General features: G+C 44.2%; 1 protein-coding gene across 5 annotated transcripts in view; it reads right to left on the reverse strand.

Annotated features, from left to right (window-relative positions):
* LOC110513522 (FERM, ARHGEF and pleckstrin domain-containing protein 1) overlaps window positions 1–13,090 on the reverse strand; it is a 120,051-nt gene that overhangs the window by 29,465 nt on the left and 77,496 nt on the right. For 3 of the 5 annotated variants that reach the window (XM_090206945.1, XM_090206944.1, XM_090206948.1), the window contains exons 14-16: window positions 7,963–8,147; window positions 6,394–6,483; window positions 161–294 (exon numbers count right to left, since the gene is read on the reverse strand). In XM_090206945.1, coding sequence (XP_090063071.1) covers window positions 161–294; window positions 6,394–6,483; window positions 7,963–8,147 — 409 coding nt within the window. The remainder of the gene's footprint in view (window positions 1–160; window positions 295–6,393; window positions 6,484–7,962; window positions 8,148–13,090) is intronic. The other 2 variants (XM_090206947.1, XM_090206946.1) reach the window with 2 other exon arrangements.

Genomic DNA, 13,090 nt, shown 5'->3' on the forward strand with positions numbered 1-13,090 from the left:
CACACACACACACTCTCAACACACCCACACACACCCACAACACACACACACACACACACACACACACATCCCCCCACCCACACACACACACACACACACACACACACACACACACACACACACACACACACACACACACACACACCCATCCACTCCTCACCATTGCTGCAGCCTCTGCTCCACCTCCTTGAGGAAGGCCTGGTGTAACTGATAGACTGGATCATAGTTGGTGTTGATCAGAGTCCTCACTGAGTCTGGCAGGATGTCCTCTTTACCCAGCACAGCCTGGAACCACTGAGACAACACAGCTGTTAGACTACCTCTTTACCCAGCACAGCCTGGAACAACTGAGACACAACACAGCTGTTAGACTACCTCTTTACCCAGCACAGCCTGGAACCACTGAGACACAACACAGCCTGGAACCACTGAGACAACACAGCTGTTAGACTACCTCTTTACCCAGCACAGCCTGGAACCACTGGGACACAACACAGCTGTTAGACTACCTCTTTACCCAGCACAGCCTGGAACCACTGGGACACAACACAGCTGTTAGACTACCTCTTTGCCCAGCACAGCCTGGAACCACTGGGACACAACACAGCTGTTAGACTACCTCTTTACCCAGCACAGCCTGGAACCACTGAGACAACACAGCCTGGAACCACTGAGACACAACACAGCTGTTAGACTACCTCTTTACCCAGCACAGCCTGGAACCACTGGGACAACACAGCCTGGAACCACTGAGACACAACACAGCTGTTAGACTACCTCTTTACCCAGCACAGTCTGGAACCACTGGGACAACACAGCTGTTAGACTTCCTCTTTACCCAGCACAGCCTGGAACCACTGAGACAACACAGCTGTTAGACTACCTCTTTACTCAGCACAGCCTGGAACCACTGGGACAACACAGCTGTTAGACTACCTCTTTACCCAGCACAGCCTGGAACCACTGGGACACAACACAGCCTGGAACCACTGCGACAACACAGCTGTTAGACTACCTCTTTACTCAGCACAGCCTGGAACCACTGAGACAACACAGCTGTTAGACTACCTCTTTACTCAGCACAGTCTGGAACCACTGAGACACAACACAGCCTGGAACCACCGGGACACAACACAGCCTGGAACCACTGGGACACAACACAGCCTGGAACCACTGGGACACAACACAGCCTGGAACCACTGGGACACAACACAGCTGTTAGACTACCTCTTTACCCAGCACAGCCTGGAACCACTGGGACACAACACAGCCTGGAACCACTGGGACACAACACAGCTGTTAGACTACCTCTTTACCCAGCACAGCCTGGAACCACTGAGACAACACAGCTGTTAGACTACCTCTTTACTCAGCACAGTCTGGAACCTCTGAGACACAACACAGCCTGGAACCACCGGGACACAACACAGCCTGGAACCACTGGGAAACACTACAGCCTGGAACCACTGGGACACAACACAGCCTGGAACCACTGGGACACAACACAGCTGTTAGACTACCTCTTTACCCAGCACAGCCTGGAACCACTGGGACACAACACAGCCTGGAACCACTGGGACACAACACAGCTGTTAGACTACCTCTTTACCCAGCACAGCCTGAAACCACTGAGACAACACAGCTGTTAGACTACCTCTTTACCCAGCACAGCCTGGAACCACTGAGACAACACAGCTGTTAGACTACCTCTTTACCCAGCACAGCCTGGAACCACTGGGACACAACACAGCTGTTAGACTACCTCTTTACCCAGCACAGCCTGGAACCACTGGGACACAACACAGCCTGGAACCACTGGGACACAACACAGCTGTTAGACTACCTCTTTACCCAGCACAGCCTGGAACCACTGGGACACAACACAGCTGTTAGACTACCTCTTTACCCAGCACAGTCTGGAACCACTGGGACAACACAACTGTTAGACTACCTCTTTACCCAGCACAGCCTGGAACCACTGGGACACAACACAGCTGTTAGACTACCTCTTTACCCAGCACAGCCTGGAACCACTGGGACACAACACAGCTGTTAGACTACCTCTTTACCCAGCACAGCCTGGAACCACTGGGACACAACACAGCTGTTAGACTACCTCTTTACCCAGCACAGCCTGGAACCACTGGGACACAACACAGCTGTTAGACTACCTCTTTACCCAGCACAGCCTGGAACCACTGGGACACAACACAGCTGTTAGACTACCTCTTTACCCAGCACAGCCTGGAACCACTGGGACACAACACAGTCTGGAACCACTGGGACAACACAGCTGTTAGACTACCTCTTTACCCAGCACAGCCTGGAACCACTGAGACACAACACAGCCAGTTGTGGTAGTGGAGCTGGGGGGGTCTAACTAGCTGTATAGGTAGTGTAGCTGGGGGGTCTACAGGACACCAGCTGTATAGGTAGTGTGGCTGGGGGGGCCTACAGAAGACCAGCTGTATAGGTAGTGTATCGGGGGGGGGGGTCTAACCAGCTGTATAGATAGTGTAGCTGGGGGGTCTAACTAGCTGTATAGGTAGTGTAGCTGGGGGGGGGGGGGGTCTAACCAGCTGTATAGGTAGTGTAGCTGGGGGGGGTCTAACTAGCTGTATAGGTAGTGTAGCTGGGGGGGTCTAACCAGCTGTATAGGTAGTGTAGCTGCGGGTTTTTTTAACCAGCTGTATAGGTAGTGTAGCTGGGGGGGTCTAACCAGCTGTATAGCTAGTGTAGCTGCGGGGGTTTTTAACCAGCTGTATAGGTAGTGTAGCTGGGGGGGTCTAACCAGCTGTATAGCTGTGGTTTTTTTTAACCAGCTGTATAGGTAGTGTAGCTGGGGAGGTCTAACCAGCTGTATAGGTAGTGTAGCTGGGGGGGTTTAACCAGCTGTATAGGTAGTGTAGCTGGGGGGGTTTAAGTGTAGCTGGGGGGGTTATTACTAGTCTATCATTGTTATTACTAGTCTAACCATTATTACTAGTCTAACCATTATTACTAGTCTCACCATTGTTATCACTAGTCTACCATTGTTATTACTAGTATATCATTGTTATTACTAGGCTAACCATTATTACTAGTCTAACCATTATTATCACTAGTCTATCATTGTTATTACTAGGCGAACCATTGTTATTACTAGTCTATCATTGTTATTACTAGTCTATCATTGTTATTACTAGGCTAACCATTATTACTAGTCTAACCATTGTTATTACTAGGCTAACCATTATTACTAGTCTATCATTGTTATTACTAGTCTAACTATTGTTATCACTAGTCTATCATTGTTATTACTAGGCTAACCATTATTACTAGTCTAACCATTGTTATTACTAGGCTAACCATTATTACTAGTCTATCATTGTTATCACTAGGCTATCATTGTTATTACTAGTCTAACCATTATTACTAGTCTAACCATTGTTATTACTAGTCTGTCATTGTTATTACTAGGCTAACCATTATTACTAGTCTACCATTGTTATTACTAGTCTATCATTGTTATTACTAGGCTAACCATTATTACTAGTCTACCATTGTTATTACTAGTCTATCATTGTTATTACTAGTCTAACCATTGTTATTACTAGTCTATCATTGTTAGCCTCCAGTATTTATGCTGCAGTAGTTTATGTGTCGGGGGGCTAGGGTCAGTTTGTTATATCTGGAGTACTTCTCCTGTCCTATTCGGTGTCCTGTGTGAATGTAAGTGTGCTTTCTCTAATTCTCTCCTTCTCTCTTTCTTTCTCTCTCTCGGAAGACCTGAGCCCTAGGACCATGCCCCAGGACTACCTAACATGATGACTCCTTGCTGTCCCCAGTCCACCTGGCCGTGCTGCTGCTCCAGTTTCAACTGTTCTGCCTTATTATTATTGGACCATGCTGGTCATTTATGAACATTTGAACATCTTGGCCATGTTCTGTTATAATCTCCACCCGGCACAGGCAGAAGAGGACTGGCCACCCCACATAGCCTGGTTCCTCTCTAGGTTTCTTCCTAGGTTTTGGCCTTTCTAGGGAGTTTTTCCTAGCCACCGTGCTTCTACATCTGCATTGCTTGCTGTTTGGGGTTTTAGGCTGGGTTTCTGTACAGCACTTTGAGATATCAGCTGATGTACGAAGGGCTATATAAATACATTTGATTTGATTTGATTTATTACTAGGCTAACCATTATTACTAGTCTAACCATTGTTATCACTAGTCTATCATTGTTATTACTAGGCTAACCATTATTACTAGTCTAACCATTGTTATCACTAGTCTATCATTGTTACTACTAGTCTTACGACAGTTATTACTAGTTTTACCATGGTTACTACTAGTCTTACCACTTATTACTACTAGTCTTACCAGTTACTACTAGTCATACCATGGTTACGCCTAGTCTTATCGGTTACTACTAGTCTTACCATGGTTACTACTAGTCTTACCACTTATTACTACTAGTCTTACCACTTATTACTACTAGTCTTACCACTTATTACTACTAGTCTTACCATGGTTACACCTAGTCTTACCATGGTTACATCTAGTCTTACCACGGTTACACCTAGTCTTACCACGGTTACACCTAGTCTTACCACGGTTACACCTAGTCTTACCACGGTTACACCTAGTCTTACCACGGTCACTACTAGACTTACCACTTATTACTACTAGTCTTACCAGTTACTACTAGTCATACCATGGTTACACCTAGTCTTATCGGTTACTACTAGTCTTACCACTTATTACTACTAGTCTTACCATGGTCACTGCTAGTCTTACCATGGTTACTACTAGTCTTACCATGGTTACTACTAGTCTTACCACTTATTACTACTAGTCTTACCATGGTTACACCTAGTCTTACCATGGTTACACGTAGTCTTACCACGGTTACACCTAGTCTTACCACGGTTACACCTAGTCTTACCACGGTTACACCTAGTCTTACCACGGTTACACCTAGTCTTACCACGGTCACTACTAGACTTACCACTTATTACTACTAGACTTACCACTTATTACTACTAGTCTTACCAGTTACACCTAGTCTTATCGGTTACTACTAGTCTTACCACGGTTACTACTAGTCTTACCACGGTTACACCTAGTCTTACCACGGTTACTACTAGTCTTACCACGGTTACACCTAGTCTTACCACGGTTACTACTAGTCTTACCACGGTTACACCTAGTCTTACCACGGTTACACCTAGTCTTACCACGGTCACTACTAGTCTTACCACGGTTACTACTAGTCTTACCACGGTTACTACTAGTCTTACCGCAGTTACTACTAGTCTTACCGCGGTTACTACTAGTCTTACCGCGGTTACTACTAGTCTTACCACGGTTACTACTAGTCTTACCGCGGTTACTACTAGTCTTACCACGTATTGCTAGTCTTACCATGGATATAACTAGTCTTATAGTCTTACCACGGTTATTGCTAGTCTTACACAGTTATTACTAGTCTTACCGGGGTTATAGCTAGTCTTACCGGGGTTAAAACTAGCCGTGCCACGGTTATAACTAGTCGTGCCACGGTTATAACTAGTCGTGCCACGGTTATAACTAGTCGTGCCACGGTTATAACTAGTCGTGCCACGGTTATAACTAGTCGTGCCACGGTTATAACTAGTCGTGCCACGGTTATAACTAGCTGTGCCACGTTTATAACTAGTCGTGCCACGGTTATAACTAGCCGTGCCACGTTTATAACTACTCTTACCACGGTTGTAACTAGTCTTACCATGGTTATAACTAGTTTTCCCAGTGTTATAATTAATCTTACCACGGTTATAACTAGTCTTACCATGGTTATAACTAGTCTTATCATGGTTATAACTAGTCTTACCATGGTTATAACTAGTTCTCCCAGAGTTATAATTCATCTTACCACGGTTATAACTAGTCTTACCATGGTTATAACTAGTCTTACCATGGTTATAACTAGTCTTACCATGGTTATAACTAGTCTTACCATGGTTATAACTAGTTCTCCCAGAGTTATAACTCATCTTACCACGGTTATAACTAGTCTTACCATGGTTATAACTAGTTCTCCCAGTTATAACTAGTTCTCCCAGAGTTATAATTAATCTTACCATGGTTATAACTAGTTCTCCCAGAGTTATAATTCATTGTATCATGGTTATAACTAGTCTTACCATGGTTATAACTAGTTCTCCCAGAGTTATAATTCATCTTACCACGGTTATAACTAGTCTTACCATGGTTATAACTAGTTCTCCCAGAGTTATAATTCATCTTACCACGGTTATAACTAGTCTTACCATGGTTATAACTAGTTCTCCCAGAGTTATAATTCATCTTACCATGGTTATAACTAGTCTTACCATGGTTATAACTAGTTCTCCCAGAGTTATAATTCATCTTACCACGGTTATAACTGCCAGGTCCTTCTGAAAGGTTATCTCTGTGGTGAGAAGCTCCTTGGCGATGAAGTAGGCCTTGTCAGTCGGACACTTCTGGAAGAAAGAGGGAGAAAATGTCCAACACAACATTAATACCCTCAAACACCAAGTTAGGCGGATTAGAGCAAATGGCGTTAAACTATTAGTCTTTCTTGTGTTTTGTTTCAGTCAAAGCATATATCCTGCTTCAGCTAACCATCCTCAAATCTCAATAGAAATGAGGAGGTTTGGGTGTAATGGCGACGAAGTCTTTGTCTGGCGAAATGTGATCTGGACAGACATCGAGTCAGCTTTGATCTAACTTTACGACATGAGCACCATTGTGAGAAGTGGTAATCTTCCATTTGTAATAATAATAATAATAAGTGATGAGTAGAACTATTAGATGTAGGCAACAGATCTTGATGAGATCTAGCCTGGTAAAGTGGGATAACACAGTTCCTTACAGACTCTCACTAGCCTGGTAAAGTGGGATAACACAGTTCCTTACAGACTCTCACTAGCCTGGTAAAGTGGGATAACACAGTTCCTTACAGACTCTCCCTAGCCTGGTAAAGTGGGATAACACAGTTCCTTACAGACTCTCCCTAGCCTGGTAAAGTGGAATAACACAGTTCCTTACAGACTCTCACTAGCCTGGTAAAGTGGGATAACACAGCTCCTTACAGACTCTCCCTAGCCTGGTAAAGTGGGATAACACAGTTCCTTACAGACTCTCCTTAGCCTGGTAAAGTGGGATAACACAGCTCCTTACAGACTCTCACTAGCCTGGTAAAGTGGGATAACACAGCTCCTTACAGACTGTCACTAGCCTGGTAAAGTGGGATAACACAGTTCCTTACAGACTCTCCCTAGCCTGGTAAAGTGGGATAACACAGTTCCTTACAGACTCTCCCTAGCCTGGTAAAGTGGGATAACACAGCTCCTTACAGACTCTCCCTAGCCTGGTAAAGTGGGATAACACAGTTCCTTACAGACTCTCCCTAGCCTGGTAAAGTGGGATAACACAGTTCCTTACAGACTCTCCCTAGCCTGGTAAAGTGGGATAACACAGTTCCTTACAGACTCTCCTTAGCCTGGTAAAGTGGGATAACACAGCTCCTTACAGACTCTCACTAGCCTGGTAAAGTGGGATAACACAGCTCCTTACAGACTCTCCCTAGCCTGGGAAAGTGGGATAACACAGTTCCTTACAGACTCTCCCTAGCCTGATAAAGTGGGATAACACAGTTCCTTACATACTCTCCCTAGCCTGGTAAAGTGGGATAAAACAGTTCCTTACAGACTCTCCCTAGCCTGGTAAAGTGGGATAACACAGCTCCTTACAGACTCTCCCTAGCCTGGTAAAGTGGGATAACACAGCTCCTTACAGACTCTCCCTAGCCTGGTAAAGTAGGATAGCACAGTTCTAACAAAGTAGAACAGTACTGTCCTCTGGGCTGGATCGCTTTCTCAAGAGTATGGGGACATGTCCTCCCCCCTCCTCCAATCTCTCCTTCACTCTTTCCCACCCTCCCTCCCTGAAAGACAAACCTTCCTCCGAACCTCGTCCTCGTCATCCGTGCGGACGTAGCCAGCGTCAGTGAACAGGGGGGATGAGAGGGGGGAGGAATGGGCGTTGATGGGCGAGGGCTGGTGCCCATTGGAGCTCTGACCCGGGCCGAAGGGAAAGGCTTTCTGCCCATTCACCACCACTGGAGGGCTGCCTGAGATCACACCTGGAAGAGAGGAGGGGACAAGAACGAGTCAGAGCTGCCTGAGATCACACCTGGAAGAGAGGAGGGGACAAGAACGAGTCAGAGCTGCCTGAGATCACACCTGGAAGAGAGGAGGGGACAGGAACGAGTCAGAGAGATCAGAGCTGCCTGAGATCACACCTGGAAGAGAGGAGGGGACAGGAACGAGTCAGAGAGATCAGAGCTGTAAAGGGTCCAGTTGAATGTAAAGTGATGTAAAGGGTCCAGTTGAATGTAAAGTAATGTAAAGTGTCCAGTTGAATGTAAAGTAATGTAAAGGGTCCAGTTGAATGTAAAGTAATGTAAAGTGTCCAGTTGAATGTAAAGTGATGTAAAGGGTCCAGTTGAATGTAAAGTTATGTAAAGTGTCCAGTTGAATGTAAAGTAATGTAAAGTGTCCAGTTGAATGTAAAGTAATGTAAAGGGTCCAGTTGAATGTAAAGTAATGTAAAGGGTCCAGTTGAATGTAAAGTGATGTAAAGTGTCCAGTTGAATGTAAAGTGTCCAGTTGAATGTAAAGTTATGTAAAGTGTCCAGTGGAATGTAAAGTAATGTAAAGTGTCCAGTTGAATGTAAAGTAATGTAAAGTGTTCAGTTGAATGTAAAGTTTCCAGTTGAATGTAAAGTAATGTAAAGTGTCCAGTTGAATGTAAAGTGTCCAGTTGAATGTAAAGTAATGTAAAGTGTCCAGTTGAATGTAAAGTAATGTAAAGTGTCCAGTTGAATGTGAAGTAATGTGAAGTGTCAAGTTGAATGTAAAGTGTCCAGTTGAATGTAAAGTAATGTAAAGTGTCCAGTTGAATGTGAAGTAATGTAAAGTGTCCAGTTGAATGTAAAGTGTCCAGTTGAATGTAAAGTAATGTAAAGTGTCCAGTTGAATGTAATGTCATGTAAAAGGGTCCAGTTGAATGTAAAGTGTCCAGTTGAATGTAAAGTAATGTAAAGGGTCCAGTTAAATGTAAAGTGTCCAGTTGAATGTAAAGTAATGTAAAGGGTCCAGTTGAATTTAAAGTGTCCAGTTGAATGTAAAGTAATGTAAAGGGTCCAGTTGAATGTAAAGTGTCCAGTTGAATGTAAAGTGTCCAGTTGAATGTAATGTAATGTAAAAGTGTCCAGTTGAATGTAAAGTGTCAAGTTGAATGTAAAGTAATGTAAAGTGTCCAGTTGAATGTAAAGTGTCCAGTTGAATGTAAAGTAATGTTAAGTGTCCAATTGAATGTAAAGTGTCTAGTTGAATGTAAAGTAATGTAAAGTGTCCAGTTGAATGTGAAGTAATGTGAAGTGTCAAGTAGAATGTAAAGTGTCCAGTTGAATGTAAAGTGTCCAGCTGAATGTAAAGTGATGTAAAGGGTCCAGTTGAATGTAAAGGGTCCAATTGAATGTAATGTAAAGTGTCCAGTTGAATGTAAAGTAATGTAAAGTGTCCAGTTGAATGTAAAGTGTCCAGTTGAATGTAAAGTGTCCAGTTGAATGTAAAGTAATGTAAAGGGTCCAGTTGAATGTAAAGTGTCCAGTTGAATGTAAAGTGATGTAAAGGGTCCAGTTGAATGTAAAGTGTCCAGTTGAATGTAAAGTGTCCAGTTGAATGTAATGTCATGTAAAAGTGTCCAGTTGAATGTTATGTCATGTAAAAGGGTCAAGTTGAATGTAAAGGGTCCAGTTGAATGTAAAGTAATGTAAAGGGTCCAGTTGAATGTAAAGTGTCCAGTTGAATGTAAAGTGATGTAAAGGGTCCAGTTGAATGTAAAGTGTCCAGTTGAATGTAAAGTGTCCAGTTGAATGTAATGTCATGTAAAAGTGTCCAGTTGAATGTAAAGTAATGTAAAGTGTCCAGTTGAATGTAAAGTGTCCAGTTGAATGTAAAGTAATCTAAAGTGTCCAGTCGAATGTAAAGTAATGTAAAGTGTCCAGTTGAATGTAAAGTGTCCAGTTGAATGTAAAGTAATGTAAAGTGTCCAGTTGAATGTAAAGTGTCCAGTTGAATGTAAAGTAATGTGAAGTGTCCAGTTGAATGTAAAGTGATGTAAAGGGTCCAGTTTAATGTAAAGTGATGTAAAGTGTCCAGTTGAATGTAAAGTGTACAGTTGAATGTAGTGTAAAGTGTCCAGTTGAATGTAATGTCATGTAAAAGGGTCCAGTTGAATGTAAAGTGTCCAGTTGAATGTAAAGTAATGTAAAGGGTCCAGTTGAATGTAAAGTGTCCAGTTGAATGTAATGTCATGTAAAAGGGTCCAGTTGAATGTAAAGTGTCCAGTTGAATGTAAAGTAATGTAAAGTGTCCAGTTGAATGTAATGTCATGTAAAAGGGTCCAGTTGAATGTAAAGTGTCCAGTTGAATGTAAAGTAATGTAAAGGGTCCAGTTGAATGTAAAGTGTCCAGTTGAATGTAGAGTAATGTAAAGGGTCCAGTTGAATGTAAAGTGTCCAGTTGAATGTAAAGTGTCCAGTTGAATGTAATGTAATGTAAAAGTGTCCAGTTGAATGTAAAGTGTCCAGTTGAATGTAAAGTAATGTAAAGTGTCCAGTTGAATGTAAAGTGTCCAGTTGAATGTAAAGTAATGTAAAGTGTCCAGTTGAATGTAAAGTGTCCAGTTGAATGTAAAGTAATGTAAAGTGTCCAGTTGAATTTAGTGTCCAGTTGAATGTAATGTAATGTAATGTGTCCAGTTGAATGTAAAGTGTCCAGTTGAATGTAAAGTGATGTAAAGGGTCCAGTTGAATGTAAAGGGTCCAATTGAATGTAAAGTAATGTAAAGTGTCCAGTTGAATGTAAAGTAATGTAACGTGTCCAGTTGAATGTAAAGTAATGTAAAGTGTCCAGTTGAATGTAAACTAATGTAAAGTGTCCAGTTGAATGTAAAGTAATGTAAAGTGTCCAGTTGAATGTAAAGTAATGTGAAGTGTCCAGTTGAATGTAAAGTAATGTAAAGTGTCCAGTTGAATGTAAAGTGTCCAGTTAAATGTAAAGTGTCCAGCCAGGAGAGAAGCACAACAGTGGAACACAGCAGAGAGACAGAGGAAACAGCCTGGAGAGAAGCACAACAGTGGAACACAGTAGATAGAGAGACAGAGGAAACAGCCTGGAGAGAAGCACAACAGTGGAACACAGTAGAGAGACAGAGGAAACAGCCTGGAGAGAAGCACAACAGTGGAACACAGTAGATAGAGAGACAGAGGAAACAGCCTGGAGAGAAGCACAACAGTGCTGGCAGAAAAACAGCATTCAACGGCATAGAAGCTTTGAACATAGTCTGATTTATTTGTCATGTTTTTAATTCTAAATATAATGTGTTGTCAGAGAATGTAATCAAACAAATGACAATGATGAGGATGAAGCGGCGGCCATGTTGGATTTGCAAAAGAACAGAAATCAGGATCAGGGCCGAAAGGAACAACAATGAGATGTCTATCTTGTTTACATGCCAGGAGTCAAGCCAAGCAGACAGTAAAGAGGAAGGGGGAGGGGGGTCAGACAGACTGATGATTTGGATGACTGCTGATACAGGGGGGAGGGATTGGGCTGGGTCGGTGTTCGGGGAGGGCAGAAGGAACATCAAACACGGCTGATGAAATAACCTTACAGCTCAATGAACTGCTCCTAACATTCTCAACGTGTATTGATCCTGACTAATCCACAAACTACTGATTAGTATTTCACCAACTAAGTGTACTGAGCTACATTTAGATATTTATTTAACTAGGCAAGTCAGTTAAGAACAAATTCTTATTTACAATGACGGCCTGGGAACGGTGGGTTAACTGCCTTGTTCAGGGGCAGAACGACAGATTTTTACCTTGTCAGCTCGGGGATTTGATCTTGCAACCTTTCGGTTACTAGTGCAACGCTCTATCCACTAGGCTACCTGCCGCCCTCATGGGCCTAACCCTAACCCTAACCCTCATGGGCCTAACCCTAACCCTAACCCTCATGGGCCTAACCCTAACCCTAACCCTCATGGGCCTAACCCTAACCCTCATGGGCCTAACCCTAACCCTAACCCTCATGGGCCTAACCCTAACCCTAACCCTCATGGGCCTAACCCTAACCCTCATGGGCCTAACCCTAACCCTCATGGGCCTAACCCTAACCCTCATGGGCCTAACCCTAACCCTAACCCAAAGTATAATGTCACAAACTACAAGTCTAAAGTGTGTATAAAAAATAAGCCCCCCCACGATAGTAAAAGTGCTGTACAGAATTAAAATATATAAATTGTACTCTAGATTTAGAAGGCTGATTGGCCTCCAGTTAAAGTAACGATTTATACGCCTCTAACCACGAGGGAGGTGCTAACCGTGGCAGGGAGCTAACCCTGAGGGAGGCGCTAACCGTGGCAGGGAGCTAACCCCGAGGGAGGTGCTAACCGTGGCAGGGAGCTAACTCCGAGGGAGGTGCTAACAGTGGCAGGGAGCTAACCCTGGGGGAGGCGCTAACAGTGGCAGGGAGCTAACCCTGGGGGAGGTGCTAACCGTGGCAGGGAGCTAACCCTGAGGGAGGCGCTAACAGTGGCAGGGAGCTAACCCTGGGGGAGGTGCTAACCGTGGCAGGGAGCTAACCCTGAGGGAGGCGCTAACCGTGGCAGGGAGCTAACCCTGAGGGAGGCGCTAACCGTGGCAGGGAGCTAACCCTGAGGGAGGCGCTAACCGTGGCAGGGAGCTAACCCTGAGGGAGGTGCTAACTGTGGCAGGGAGCTAACCCTGGGGGAGGCGCTAACAGTGGCAGGGAGCTAACCCTGAGGGAGGCGCTAACCGTGGCAGGGAGCTAACCCTGAGGGAGGCGCTAACCGTGGCAGAGAGCTAACCCTAGGGGAGGCGCTAACAGTGGCAGAGAGCTAACCCTAGGGGAGGCGCTAACAGTTGCAGGGAGCTAACCCTAGGGGAGGCGCTAACCGTGGCAGGGAGCTAACCCTGAGGGAGGCGCTAAC

Source organism: Oncorhynchus mykiss, chromosome 18 (assembly GCF_057628025.1).
Source record: "Oncorhynchus mykiss isolate SJ-2025 chromosome 18, ASM5762802v1, whole genome shotgun sequence".
Taxonomy (NCBI): domain Eukaryota; kingdom Metazoa; phylum Chordata; class Actinopteri; order Salmoniformes; family Salmonidae; genus Oncorhynchus; species Oncorhynchus mykiss.